The sequence below is a fragment of the Leptopilina boulardi genome, unplaced genomic scaffold (genome assembly GCF_019393585.1).
Source record: "Leptopilina boulardi isolate dan_hultmark-lab unplaced genomic scaffold, ZJU_Lbou_2.1 LbouV2_376, whole genome shotgun sequence".
Lineage (NCBI taxonomy): Eukaryota > Metazoa > Arthropoda > Insecta > Hymenoptera > Figitidae > Leptopilina > Leptopilina boulardi.
In genome coordinates, this window is record NW_026137947.1 from 302,075 (window position 1) to 317,264 (window position 15,190).

At 31.2% G+C, this 15,190-nt stretch overlaps 1 protein-coding gene across 2 annotated transcripts in view; it reads right to left on the reverse strand.

Annotated features, from left to right (window-relative positions):
* Positions 1-3,188: 3,188 nt before the first annotated feature.
* LOC127287857 (cell adhesion molecule 1-like) overlaps positions 3,189-15,190 on the reverse strand; it is a 76,414-nt gene continuing 64,412 nt past the window's right edge. For both annotated transcript variants that reach the window (XM_051314980.1, XM_051314979.1), the window contains exon 9: positions 3,189-3,717. In XM_051314980.1, the coding sequence (XP_051170937.1) occupies positions 3,635-3,717 (83 nt within the window). In that variant the 3' untranslated portion in view covers positions 3,189-3,634. The remainder of the gene's footprint in view (positions 3,718-15,190) is intronic.

Here is a 15,190-nt window from a genome sequence, read left to right on the forward strand (position 1 = left end):
ATATAGTTGTCAGATGTAATATTTTTGCTTTATGAGAGTATTATTTTCATTTTTAAATAATAAAATTAATTAATTAAAAATATTAAAAGAAGAATTCTTTAAAAAATTCAATTTTTGTTTTAAAGAATAAAAATTATTATTTTAATACGAATTTTTGAAGGCATAAATATTTTTACTTAACTGATAAAGTGAGATTGTAGGATATTATGGAGATTAAAAATAGATACTTTTAGAGAAAGAATGCTAATATGAAAGTGAATATAGCTTGTCTCAAGCATTATCCAAACTACGTTCAAAACTCGATCAAAAAACTGTTTAAAAGTCGTGCATATCATGGCAAAAAAAAAGGATAGCAAGAACGGGCAGATTCGGGAAGAAACTTTAAGTCGTTTCGTTGAGCTATATATATAATATATATATTGCTCAGAAAATCTTTTCTCTTTTTCTCTTTCATTCATCTTCACTTCATCCAACACGTGACCTTTTCTTTTCTTTCCTCACACTTAGTCTTTCACCTATATTGATGACAATAGTACTCTCAAAGCTAGCAAATTACTGACATCGACAAATGACTTGAAAAGGTGACAATTATTGGATTTCATTCTTTCTAATAAAAAAAAAGAAAATAAAAAATAACATTTTTTCTAATATATGGTTTTTAATTTTTTTTTCAACTCATCAATACTTTTTTGCTATATACATTTTTTTTTCAACTCTCAAATATTACTAATATCGATTTTCTTTCAAAAATATCAATTTTTTTTTGATATTTGAATTAACATTTATAACAATTTTTATAATTTGATAATTAAAAAGATTTTTGAATTTATATAATTGAATAATATTAAATATATTATTAATATATAATAGAAAAATTTGTTCCGGAATTTAAAATTTAAAGAAAGTTACTGATTTATTAAAATTTGGGAAAAGATTTATATATATAGAGAGAGAGGATTTTAATTGGAAAAGTTGATCTCAATTTATAGGAAGATTTATTCGGAAATAAAAAAAAATTTAGAATAGATAATACATTTTTAAGTGCATTAATAACAAGTTTTCATTTATTTTTACTGTTTATATTTTATTTATTATGAAATTATACAATTTTCCTTTTTTTTTTAGTTTTTACAATTTTAATAACCTAATACATTTTTTTTTTGCCTTTATTATACACCCTAAAAAAAGTAATTTTCAATCTAGAGGATTCCTCTAAAATAAATGCATATTTTCCTCTTAATTTTGGTATCAAAATTATTATTCTTCATTTAAGAGGATTTTCCTCTTAAATTAAATGTCGACATCCAAACCTCGTAAAATTGTTTTTAATGTCAAAGCCATCAATAAAATAATTATAATTTCAATCAAATAATAAAATCTTTGCAGAAAATACATTTTTAAATTAAAATTAAGTAAAATTATAATAGTTCATTTCAATATAATAATAAAAATTGTTTTTTAATATAACATTAACAATGTCATGTTTTTGGTTAATTATCAACATTTTATATTGATAATTAAAATACAAAAAATAAGTTTTCATTAATCAGTTGTAATGATCAACGTGATTTTCAGCGCAAAAATTATTTTAAAAACATGATGATATGTTTAAAAGTTAACATTTTTTATAGGACAGAAAAAAATTTCATATATGAAATTATTTAACGTTTTAAAACTGTTTTAAAAAAGTAAATAAAAAGATTTAAAAAATTCGAAAGATTCAAAAATGGGGTTATAGTATTTCTATTTACCTGAGTAGTAAAATTTCACAAGAAATATCCAAATTTTTTTAAATCTAAAAATAGCGTTAAAAATATTCATTTAATTTGAATTTAACTATATTTTCTGTATTTTTAATAAAGCAAATCCATTTTTTTGTCCTTTTTGTTGACATTTTACCAGAAATATTAAAACTGAAAGGTTAAAAAACAACTTCACAACTATCATACCCAGGGAAAGGGATCAAACGATTACATTATTTTTTCCGTTTCCTTTTTTTAAATCTTCTAAATTAAAAACGGAAAATCTTAATTAAAGAGGAAAATACAAAAGGAATCCTTTTTTCATTCTTCCATTAAAATGAAGAATAAAAATATTCTACATTTCAATTGAATAATCTTGTTTTAAGAGGAAATATTTAGAGGATATTAGAAGAGGAATTTTCCTCTAAGTATAAGATTACTTTTTTTTGGGTGTACAAAATGAAATTTTATTTGCATTTTTTAAAAATATGAATAAAACATTAATGCAACAAATCAATTGTATAATTTCAAAATATATTTATAATGAGTACAAACCTATATAAAAGGTACCATTTTTTGATATCGTATTTACTATATAAACATATTGATATTGAACACAATAAATGGTATACCAACAATTATTTCTAAATTAACTGGAAATATTTATTATATATATACATATGAACGTATTTATATTTTTATTTACATTATATTCTCGCAATTATTTTCAGATTATTTTCCATTAAATTTTCTCTTTTTTCATTTTGTATCAACGAAATTAATTTTAGGAGCAAAAAAAAAAAATCCATAAATCAATTTTTTTTATTTTATAAAATATAGTTTTGAAATCAATAAAACTTTGCCTAACTTCACTTCTGAGACGCACGTGTGCCAATTAAAACTTATGATTAGCATGGGAGCTTATTTGCAACATAACGAAAAGATGCCTCGAGGATACTATGCTGATTTGCAATTTCCTGACAACATTTGTTTCTCAGTATATTATATATAGGGAAAATGCGACATCATTAAATTTTTATTATTTTTTTTTGTCTCATTTAGTTTCTCTATGTACTTAATCTTCTTTGAAGATTAAAGTTTAATTTTCATATTCACGTTTTATCAGAGACGATTATATAAACTATATATATATATATATATGTACACACAGCATTCAATATTAATTGATATTAAAGAGCAGCTGTGGAGATTATAATATGCTGCACTTCCGTGTTATACAAGGCAAAAATTTATTTTTCACATATTTATATTATGTATATCTCCATTCAATTTTCTATCACTTTATTTTCAAATAAAAATTGTTCAAAAAAAAAAAAAAAATAAAGAAAATTTTTTCTATCTATAGAAAATAATGAAAAAAAAAGAAATAATAGACTATAATGTAAAAAAAAACTATTTCTATTCTTTATAATATATTTGGAAGCATTAAAAATGGAAAAAATTGTATCAATTTTTTTTTTTACAAACTGATATGTATCATTCATAAAAAAATTTTTTTTTTTCATTTCTTGCTGAAAAATTTCTTTAACAAAAGAAATTTTCCATTCATTTGGGAAAAATATTTTTTTTTAAAAAAAAGCCTTTTAAATATTTGATTTCTAATGAACCGCAAGAGAATGAAATTTAATATTTGAATTATCACTTGAGGGCGTACTTAACTTACATCGATGATTACATCTCTTCGCTTTATGAAGAACGCTTTTCAAATTGCAGTCTATGATTGTCTTTTGTCACGAAATGTATGTTCCTTCTTCTCAATTACATTTTGTCTGCGTCGTATTATTCTCCTCTGCATTGAACGAATAGAATTCATTTATTGCCTCAGGATCCATATTCATTGCTCTATTTTTATAAATTTTTTTTTTTTTAATTCAATATACTAACTGTTGTCGCAATAGGAGCATTGATATTAAAAGTAATAGTGAAGGGGTGAATAAATTGGCATGACCTTGAACTGTAACAGACAAAATTGATCACGAATGTGAATAATTGACAGTATATTTTCCATTATAATAATTATTATTATAGAAATATATTTTATTTTTAACTTTATATTATATATTAATTATAAATAATTAAGGAAATTTTTAGAATATTTTTTTACTAATAAATAATTTTAAAAAAACCGCGAGAAAAATTTGTCTGACTAAAACAGACTTTTACTACTTCTAAAAAAAGCAGGAGAAAAACCTGTCTGACTAAAATCAGTTTTTATTACTAAAATAATAATAGTATAAACTAGAAAAGAAATACTAAACGTTTTGTCTGACTAAAATTGTATTTTACTACTGATAAAAAAACATACAAAATTTGAAAATGCTCTGTCTGACTAAAATCAGTTTTTACTACTAAAATAATAAAACTATGGAAATACTTAACATTTTGTCTGACTAAAACTGTACTTTACTACTGATAAATAAAATTTCAGAAATAAAAAAAGCTCTGTCTGACTAAATCTGTATTTTTCTACTATTAACATAACTGTCACACAGTAAAAACAAAGTCTTAAACCGTTTACACCTTAAATTAAGCCCATATATTTTGCATAAGTCTGTCCTTTTTTAATTGGTCTGACTCCATTTACACCTTAAATTCAGCCTCAAAAATAGGCTGAAATCAAGATTTCTTTTTTAGTGTGCAGAAATAGAAAAAGCTCTGTCTGACTAAAACCGGATTGTACTACTGAAATACTAAAAACTAGTCTATACCTCATTAGCACTGCACTATAGTACTAATATTATAAAAAATCCTAAAAAGTTTTTGTCTGACTAAAATATACTTTTACTACTTCTAAAAAAAGCAGGAGAATAACCTGTCTGACTAAAATCAGTTTTTACTACTAAAATAATAAAAGTATAAACTAGAAAAGAAATACTAAACGTTTTGTCTGACTAAAACTGTACTTTACTACTGATAAAAAAAATTTCATAAATAGAAAAAGCTCTGTCTGACTAAATCTGTATTTTACTACTATTAACATAACTGTCAGAAATAGAAAAAGCTCTGCCTGACTCAAACCGGCTTGTACTACTGAAATACTAAAAATTAGTCAATACCTCTTTAGCACTGCACTATATTACTAATATTATAAAAAATCCTAAAAAGTTTTTGTCTGACTAAAATAGACTTTTACTACTGATAACAAAATCATACAGAATTTGAAAATGCTCTGTCTGACTAAATCTGTATTTTACTACTTATGACAAAATTTCCAAAAATATGAAAAGCTCCGCCTGACTAAAATTACCTTATACTACTACAAATTTTATTAAAAAACATTATATTCAAGATTTCTAAAATAAGCCTTACACTAAGGGGGCCATTCATTAATTACGTAAGGGTTCTTAGGGGGAGGGGGGGTTTATAAAATCTGTACATGGTCTTACGTCGAGTGGTGGGGGGGTATAAGCTATTCTTACGTAAGATTTTGCCAAGTATTTTCCATTTGTATTGTTTGTAATTAATTTTTTTATTACATTAATATTGTTAAAAACTTACGAAAGAAGAGGGAGGGGGAAGGGGTTCGAAAAATCTTATGTATTCTTACATGGGCATAGGGGGAGGGTCAAAATTAGCCAAAATCGTCCTTACGTAATTAATGAATGGTCGCAAAGTACTAAAATTAGTCAAAACTTTCAATGTCTGACTAAATCAAATTTCTACTACTTCGAATAAACAAAGATTTCGAAAAAATATCTGTCTGACTAAAATTAGCTCCTAGTACTAAAATAATAAAATTATGCAAATATTCAATGTTCGGTCTGACTAAAACTGTATTTTACTACTAATAGCAAAAATTTCAGAAATGTGAACATGAATGTCTGACTGCAACCGGTTTGTACTACTGAAATACTAAAATACCTTTTTTTATCTAAAACAGAACTAAAACTGAAATAAAAAAAGCAAAAAAAAAAAAATCAAAGCACAATAACTGAAAGCAATTAATTTTGCTTCCTCGTGGAGGAAGCTTTGTAGTCCTTTCGTTTATAAAACTTTTCAAAGTGGCGGAAACAAATTTTTTTCTTTATAGAAACATGTTATATGAGATCCTGATCAATTGTCCGGATGTATGTATGTGTGTGTGTGTATGTGTGTGTGTGTGTGGATCCCTTTTTTGTTTAGAAGATAACTTTAACAGGTTTTAATGGATTTAGATAAAATTTCGTAGGCTCATTTATCATATTAATATCTCAAATCTGACCAAAGGATTTTGAAAAATACTCCAAAAATAAAAATTTTATGGTCTTTTTTCCAAAAATTTTTAAATAGAAAAATTTAATGTTATATATAATACAATCGTATTCTTTACGTCAAGACGAATCGATCGACATATATAAAGTATTCATTTGAGGTAAATTTAAAGAATTAATGAAAGTTAAAAAATCAAAAATTCACATTTTGTCAATAAAATTTTCCTTTCTCCACGAGGAAGCAAATTTTTTTGCTGATCGTAAAGAGGAAGCAAAATGTTCATGTAATGAACATCTGAATTTACAACTTTTTGGTAAGTTTTTTATGCTTTTGGATGCGTTTTTGGTGGTAAAAAGGGTCTTCCTCTACTCGGATCTGGGTGTCAATTTTTTTCTACACTTTTCGGTGTATTTTGTGCAAGAAAATGCAATAAAATCGTCTGCCTAAGAAAAATTGATTTTTTTTGGTAAGTTTTTTTATGCTTTTGGATGCGTTTTTGGTGGTAAAAATGGTCTTCCTCTACTCGGATCTGGGAAGGCACATTTATCATATTAATATCTCAAATCTGACAAAAGGATTTTTAAAAATACCTCAAAAAAAAATTTTTATCGTCTTTTTTCCAAAAATTTTTTTTGGCGGTAGTCCCGAACGATTATCTCGCGAATTTAATTTTTTGAAAATTTTTCCAAAATATTTTTGAGTGTAGCTCATCATCCACTAGACCAATCAAAAAGTGCGCCATACATTTTTTGTTCGAAACTTTTTCCCTATTTTATTGGTGGTATTCCCGAACGATTATCTCGCGAATTTAATTTTTCGAAAATTTTTCCGAATTTGTTTTCTAGTTTAGCTCAGCATCCGCTGGACCAATCAAAAAGTGCGCCATACATTTTTTGTTCAAAACATTCTTCTAATCCCGAAAGATTATCTAGCGAATTTAATTTTTTGAAATTTTTCCAAATTATTTTTGAGTGTAGCTCAGCATCCGCTGGACCAATCAAAAAGTGACCCATACATTTTTTATTCAGAACTTTCTTCTAACTACTTTGGGGATATTCCGGAGCGATTATATCGCAAATTTAATTTTTTAAAATTTTTTAAAAAATTTATCTGAGTGTAGCTCAGCATCCGCTGGACCAATCAAAAAGTGCGCCATACATTTTTTGTTCGAGACTCCCGGGTTAAGACTTTTGCGGTATTCCCGACAAATTATCTCGCAAATTTAATTTTTTAAAATTTTTTAAAAAATTTATCTGATTGTAGCACCGCATCCGCTGGACCAATCAAAAAGTGCGCCATACATTTTTTGTTCGAGATTCCCGGGTTAGGACTTTGGCGGTATTCCCGATCAATTATCTCCCAAATTTAATTTTTCGAAATTTTTTAAAAAATTTATCTGAGTGTAGCTCAGCATCCGCTGGACCAATCAAAAAGTGCGCCATACATTTTTTGTTCGAGACTCCCGGGTTAAGACTTTGGCGGTATTCCCGATCAATTATCTCCCAAATTTTATTTTTCGAAATTTTTTAAAAAATTTATCTGAGTGTAGCTCAGCATCCGCTGGACCAATCAAAAAGTGCGCCATACATTTTTTGTTCGAGACTCCCGGGTTAAGACTTTGGCGGTATTCCCGATCAATTATCTCCCAAATTTAATTTTTCGAAATTTTTTAAAAAATTTATCTGAGTGTAGCTCAGCATCCGCTGGACCAATCAAAAAGTGACCCATACATTTTTTATTCAGAACTTTCTTCTAACTACTTTGGGGATATTCCGGAGCGATTATCTCGAAAATTTAATTTTTCAAAATTTTTTAAAAAATTTATCTGAGTGTAGCTCAGCATCCGCTGGACCAATCAAAAAGTGCGCCATACATTTTTTGTTCGAGACTCCCGGGTTAAGACTTTGGCGGTATTCCCGATCAATTATCTCCCAAATTTTATTTTTCGAAATTTTTTAAAAAATTTATCTGAGTGTAGCTCAGCATCCGCTGGACCAATCAAAAAGTGCGCCATACATTTTTTGTTCGAGACTCCCGGGTTAAGACTTTGGCGGTATTCCCGATCAATTATCTCCCAAATTTAATTTTTCGAAATTTTTTAAAAAATTTATCTGAGTGTAGCTCAGCATCCGCTGGACCAATCAAAAAGTGACCCATACATTTTTTATTCAGAACTTTCTTCTAACTACTTTGGGGATATTCCGGAGCGATTATCTCGAAAATTTAATTTTTCAAAATTTTTTAAAAAATTTATCTGAGTGTAGCTCAGCATCCGCTGGACCAATCAAAAAGTGCGCCATACATTTTTTGTTCGAGACTCCCGGGTTAAGACTCTTGCGGTATTCCCGATCAATTATCTCCCAAATTTAATTTTTCGAAATTTTTTAAAAAATTTATCTGAGTGTAGCTCAGCATCCGCTGGACCAATCAAAAATTGCGCCATACATTTTTTGTTTGAGACTCCCGGGTTAAGACTTTGGCCGTGTTCCCGATCAATTATCTCCTAAATTTAATTTTTCGAAATTTTTTAAAAAATTTATCTGAGTGTAGCTCAGCATCCGCAGGACCAATCAAAAAGTGCACCATACATTTTTTGTTCGAGACTCCCGGGTTAAGACTTTTGCGGTATTCCCGACAAATTATCTCGCAAATTTAATTTTTTAAAATTTTTTAAAAAATTTATCTGATTGTAGCTCCGCATCCGCTGGACCAATCAAAAAGTGCGCCATACATTTTTTGTTCGAGACTCCCGGGTTAAGACTTTGGCGGCATTTCCGATCTATTATCTCGCAAATTTAATTTTTCAAAATTTTTAAAAAAATTTATCTGAGTGTAGCTCAGCATCCGCTGGACCAATCAAAAAGTGCGCCATACATTTTCTGTTCGAGACTCCCGGGTTAAGACTTTGGCGGTATTCCCGATCAATTATCTCCCAAATTTAATTTTTCGAAATTTTTTAAAAAATTTATCTGAGTGTAGCTCAGCATCCGCTGGACCAATCAAAAAGTGCGCCATACATTTTTTGTTCGAGACTCCTGGGTTAAGACTCTTGCAGTATTCCTGATCAATTATCTCCCAAATTTAATTTTTCGAAATTTTTTAAAAAATTTATCTGAGTGTAGCTCAGCATCCGCTGGACCAATCAAAAAGTGCGCCATACATTTTTTGTTCGAGACTTCTGGGTTAAGACTCTTGCGGTATTCCCGATCAATTATCTCCCAAATTTAATTTTTCGAAATTTTTTAAAAAATTTTTCTGAGTGTAGCTCAGCATCCGCTGGACCAATCAAAAAGTGCGCCATACATTTTTTGTTCGAGACTCCCGGGTTAAGACTTTGGCGGTATTCCCGATCAATTATCTCGAAAATTTAATTTTTCAAAATTTTTTAAAAAATTTATCTGAGTGTAGCTCAACATCCGCTGGACCAATCAAAAAGTGCGCCATATATTTTTTGTTCGAGACTCCCGGGTTAAGACTTTTGCGGTATTCCCGACAAATTATCTCGCAAATTTAATTTTTTAAAATTTTTTAAAAAATTTATCTGATTGTAGCTCCGCATCCGCTGGACCAATCAAAAAGTGCGCCATACATTTTTTGTTCGAGACTCCCGGGGTAGGACTTTGGCGGTATTCCTGATCAATTATCTCCCAAATTTAATTTTTCGAAATTTTCTAAAAAATTTATCTGAGTGTAGCTCAGCATCCGCTGGACCAATCAAAAAGTGCGCCATACATTTTTTGTTCGAGACTTCCGGGTTAAGACTTTGGCGGTATTCCAGATCAATTATCTCGAAAATTTAATTTATCGAAATTTTTTAAAAAATTTATCTGAGTGTAGCTCAGCATTCGCTGGACCAATCAAAAAGTGCGCCATACATTTTTTGTTCGAGACTCCCGGGTTAAGACTCTTGCGGTATTCCCGATCAATTATCTCTTAAATTTAATTTTTCGAAATTTTTAAAAAAATTTATCTGAGTGTAGCTCAGCATCCGCTGGACCAATCAAAAATTGCGCCATACATTTTTTGTTTGAGACTCCCGGGTTAAGACTTTGGCGGTATTCCCGATCAATTATCTCCTAAATTTAATTTTTCGAAATTTTTTAAAAAATTTATCTGAGTGTAGCTCAGCATCCGCTGGACCAATCAAAAAGTGCGCCATACATTTTTTGTTCGAGACTCCCGGGTTAAGACTCTTGCGGTATTCCCGATCAATTATCTCTTAAATTTAATTTTTCGAAATTTTTAAAAAAATTTATCTGAGTGTAGCTCAGCATCCGCTGGACCAATCAAAAATTGCGCCATACATTTTTTGTTTGAGACTCCCGGGTTAAGACTTTGGCGGTATTCCCGATCAATTATCTCCTAAATTTAATTTTTCGAAATTTTTTAAAAAATTTATCTGAGTGTAGCTCAGCATCCGCTGGACCAATCAAAAAGTGCACCATACATTTTTTGTTCGAGACTCCCTGGTTAAGACTTTTGCGGTATTCCCGACAAATTATCTCGCAAATTTAATTTTTAAAAATTTTTTAAAAAATTTATCTGATTGTAGCTCCGCATCCGCTGGACCAATCAAAAAGTGCGCCATAAATTTTTTGGTCGAGACTCCCGGGTTAAGACTTTGGCGGCATTTCCGATCTATTATCTCGCAAATTTAATTTTTCAAAATTTTTAAAAAAATTTATCTGAGTGTAGCTCAGCATCCGCTGGACCAATCAAAAAGTGCGCCATACATTTTCTGTTCGAGACTCCCGGGTTAAGACTTTGGCGGTATTCCCGATCAATTATCTCCCAAATTTAATTTTTCGAAATTTTTTAAAAAATTTATCTGAGTGTAGCTCAGCATCCGCTTGACCAATCAAAAAGTGCGCCATACATTTTTTGTTCGAGACTCCCGGGTTAAGACTCTTGCGGTATTCCCGATCAATTATCTCCCAAATTTAATTTTTCGAAATTTTTTAAAAAATTTATCTGAGTGTAGCTCAGCATCCGCTGGACCAATCAAAAATTGCGCCATACATTTTTTGTTTGAGACTCCCGGGTTAAGACTTTGGCCGTGTTCCCGATCAATTATCTCCTAAATTTAATTTTTCGAAATTTTTTAAAAAATTTATCTGAGTGTAGCTCAGCATCCGCAGGACCAATCAAAAAGTGCACCATACATTTTTTGTTCGAGACTCCCGGGTTAAGACTTTTGCGGTATTCCCGACAAATTATCTCGCAAATTTAATTTTTTAAAATTTTTTAAAAAATTTATCTGATTGTAGCTCCGCATCCGCTGGACCAATCAAAAAGTGCGCCATACATTTTTTGTTCGAGACTCCCGGGTTAAGACTTTGGCGGCATTTCCGATCTATTATCTCGCAAATTTAATTTTTCAAAATTTTTAAAAAAATTTATCTGAGTGTAGCTCAGCATCCGCTGGACCAATCAAAAAGTGCGCCATACATTTTCTGTTCGAGACTCCCGGGTTAAGACTTTGGCGGTATTCCCGATCAATTATCTCCCAAATTTAATTTTTCGAAATTTTTTAAAAAATTTATCTGAGTGTAGCTCAGCATCCGCTGGACCAATCAAAAAGTGCGCCATACATTTTTTGTTCGAGACTCCTGGGTTAAGACTCTTGCGGTATTCCTGATCAATTATCTCCCAAATTTAATTTTTCGAAATTTTTTAAAAAATTTATCTGAGTGTAGCTCAGCATCCGCTGGACCAATCAAAAAGTGCGCCATACATTTTTTGTTCGAGACTTCTGGGTTAAGACTCTTGCGGTATTCCCGATCAATTATCTCCCAAATTTAATTTTTCGAAATTTTTTAAAAAATTTTTCTGAGTGTAGCTCAGCATCCGCTGGACCAATCAAAAAGTGCGCCATACATTTTTTGTTCGAGACTCCCGGGTTAAGACTTTGGCGGTATTCCCGATCAATTATCTCGAAAATTTAATTTTTCAAAATTTTTTAAAAAATTTATCTGAGTGTAGCTCAACATCCGCTGGACCAATCAAAAAGTGCGCCATATATTTTTTGTTCGAGACTCCCGGGTTAAGACTTTTGCGGTATTCCCGACAAATTATCTCGCAAATTTAATTTTTTAAAATTTTTTAAAAAATTTATCTGATTGTAGCTCCGCATCCGCTGGACTAATCAAAAAGTGCGCCATACATTTTTTGTTCGAGACTCCCGGGGTAGGACTTTGGCGGTATTCCCGATCAATTATCTCCCAAATTTAATTTTTCGAAATTTTCTAAAAAATTTATCTGAGTATAGCTCAGCATCCGCTGGACCAATCAAAAAGTGCGCCATACATTTTTTGTTCGAGACTTCCGGGTTAAGACTTTGGCGGTATTCCCGATCAATTATCTCCCAAATTTAATTTTTCGAAATTTTTTAAAAAATTTATCTGAGTGTAGCTCAGCATCCGCTGGACCAATCAAAAAGTGCGCCATACATTTTTTGTTCGAGACTCCCGGGTTAAGACTCTTGCGGTATTCCCGATCAATTATCTCTTAAATTTAATTTTTCGAAATTTTTAAAAAAATTTATCTGAGTGTAGCTCAGCATCCGCTGGACCAATCAAAAATTGCGCCATACATTTTTTGTTTGAGACTCCCGGGTTAAGACTTTGGCGGTATTCCCGATCAATTATCTCCTAAATTTAATTTTTCGAAATTTTTTAAAAAATTTATCTGAGTGTAGCTCAGCATCCGCTGGACCAATCAAAAAGTGCGCCATACATTTTTTGTTCGAGACTTCCGGGTTAAGACTTTGGCGGTATTCCAGATCAATTATCTCGAAAATTTAATTTTTCGAAATTTTTTAAAAAATTTATCTGAGTGTAGCTCAGCATCCGCTGGACCAATCAAAAAGTGCGCCATACATTTTTTGTTCGAGACTCCCGGGTTAAGACTCTTGCGGTATTCCCGATCAATTATCTCTTAAATTTAATTTTTCGAAATTTTTAAAAAAATTTATCTGAGTGTAGCTCAGCATCCGCTGGACCAATCAAAAATTGCGCCATACATTTTTTGTTTGAGACTCCCGGGTTAAGACTTTGGCGGTATTCCCGATCAATTATCTCCTAAATTTAATTTTTCGAAATTTTTTAAAAAATTTTTCTGAGTGTAGCTCAGCATCCGCTGGACCAATCAAAAAGTGCGCCATACATTTTTTGTTCGAGACTCCCGGGTTAAGACTTTGGCGGTATTCCCGATCAATTATCTCGAAAATTTAATTTTTCAAAATTTTTTAAAAAATTTATCTGAGTGTAGCTCAACATCCGCTGGACCAATCAAACAGTGCGCCATATATTTTTTGTTCGAGACTCCCGGGTTAAGACTTTTGCGGTATTCCCGACAAATTATCTCGCAAATTTAATTTTTTAAAATTTTTTAAAAAATTTATCTGATTGTAGCTCCGCATCCGCTGGACCAATCAAAAAGTGCGCCATACATTTTTTGTTCGAGACTCCCGGGTTAGGACTTTGGCGTTATTCCCGATCAATTATCTCTCAAATTTAATTTTTCGAAATTTTTTAAAAAATTTATCTGAGTGTAGCTCAGCATCCGCTGGACCAATCAAAAATTGCGCCATACATTTTTTGTTTAAGACTCCCGGGTTAAGACTTTGGCGGTATTCCCGATCAATTATCTCCTAAATTTAATTTTTCGAAATTTTTTAAAAAATTTATCTGAGTGTAGCTCAGCATCCGCTGGACCAATCAAAAAGTGCGCCATACATTTTTTGTTCGAGACTCCAGGGTTAAGACTCTTGCGGTATTCCCGATCAATTATCTCTTAAATTTAATTTTTCGAAATTTTTTAAAAAATTTATCTGAGTGTAGCTCAGCATCCGCTGGACCAATCAAAAAGTGCGCCATACATTTTTTGTTCGAGACTCCCGGGTTAGGACTTTGGCGGTATTCCCGATCAATTATCTCTCAAATTTAATTTTTCGAAATTTTTTAAAAAATTTATCTGAGTGTTGCTCAGCATCCGCAGGACCAATCAAAAAGTGCGTTATACATTTTTTGTTCGAGACTCCCGGGTTAAGACTTTGGCGGTATTCCCGATCAATTATCTCCCAAATTTAATTTTTCGAAATTTTTTAAAAAATTTATCTGAGTGTAGGTCAGCATCCGCTGGACCAATCAAAAAGTGCGCCATACATTTTTTGTTCGAGACTTCCGGGTTAAGACTTTGGCGGTATTCCAGATCAATTATCTCGAAAATTTAATTTTTCGAAATTTTTTAAAAAATTTATCTGAGTGTAGCTCAGCATCCGCTGGACCAATCAAAAAGTGCGCCATACATTTTTTGTTCGAGACTCCCGGGTTAAGACTCTTGCGGTATTCCCGATCAATTATCTCTTAAATTTAATTTTTCGAAATTTTTAAAAAAATTTATCTGAGTGTAGCTCAGCATCCGCTGGACCAATCAAAAATTGCGCCATACATTTTTTGTTTGAGACTCCCGGGTTAAGACTTTGGCGGTATTCCCGATCAATTATCTCCTAAATTTAATTTTTCGAAATTTTTTAAAAAATTTATCTGAGTGTAGCTCAGCATCCGCTGGACCAATCAAAAAGTGCACCATACATTTTTTGTTCGAGACTCCCTGGTTAAGACTTTTGCGGTATTCCCGACAAATTATCTCGCAAATTTAATTTTTTAAAATTTTTTAAAAAATTTATCTGATTGTAGCTCCGCATCCGCTGGACCAATCAAAAAGTGCGCCATAAATTTTTTGGTCGACACTCCCGGGTTAAGACTTTGGCGGCATTTCCGATCTATTATCTCGCAAATTTAATTTTTCAAAATTTTTAAAAAAATTTATCTGAGTGTAGCTCAGCATCCGCTGGACCAATCAAAAAGTGCGCCATACATTTTCTGTTCGAGACTCCCGGGTTAAGACTTTGGCGGTATTCCCGATCAATTATCTCCCAAATTTAATTTTTCGAAATTTTTTAAAAAATTTATCTGAGTGTAGCTCAGCATCCGCTGGACCAATCAAAAAGTGCGCCATACATTTTTTGTTCGAGACTCCTGGGTTAAGACTCTTGCGGTATTCCCGATCAATTATCTCCCAAATTTAATTTTTCGAAATTTTTTAAAAAATTTATCTGAGTGTAGCTCAGCATCCGCTGGACCAATCAAAAAGTGCGCCATACATTTTTTGTTCGAGACTTCTGGGTTAAGACTCTTGCGGTATTCCCGATCAATTATCTCCCAAATTTAATT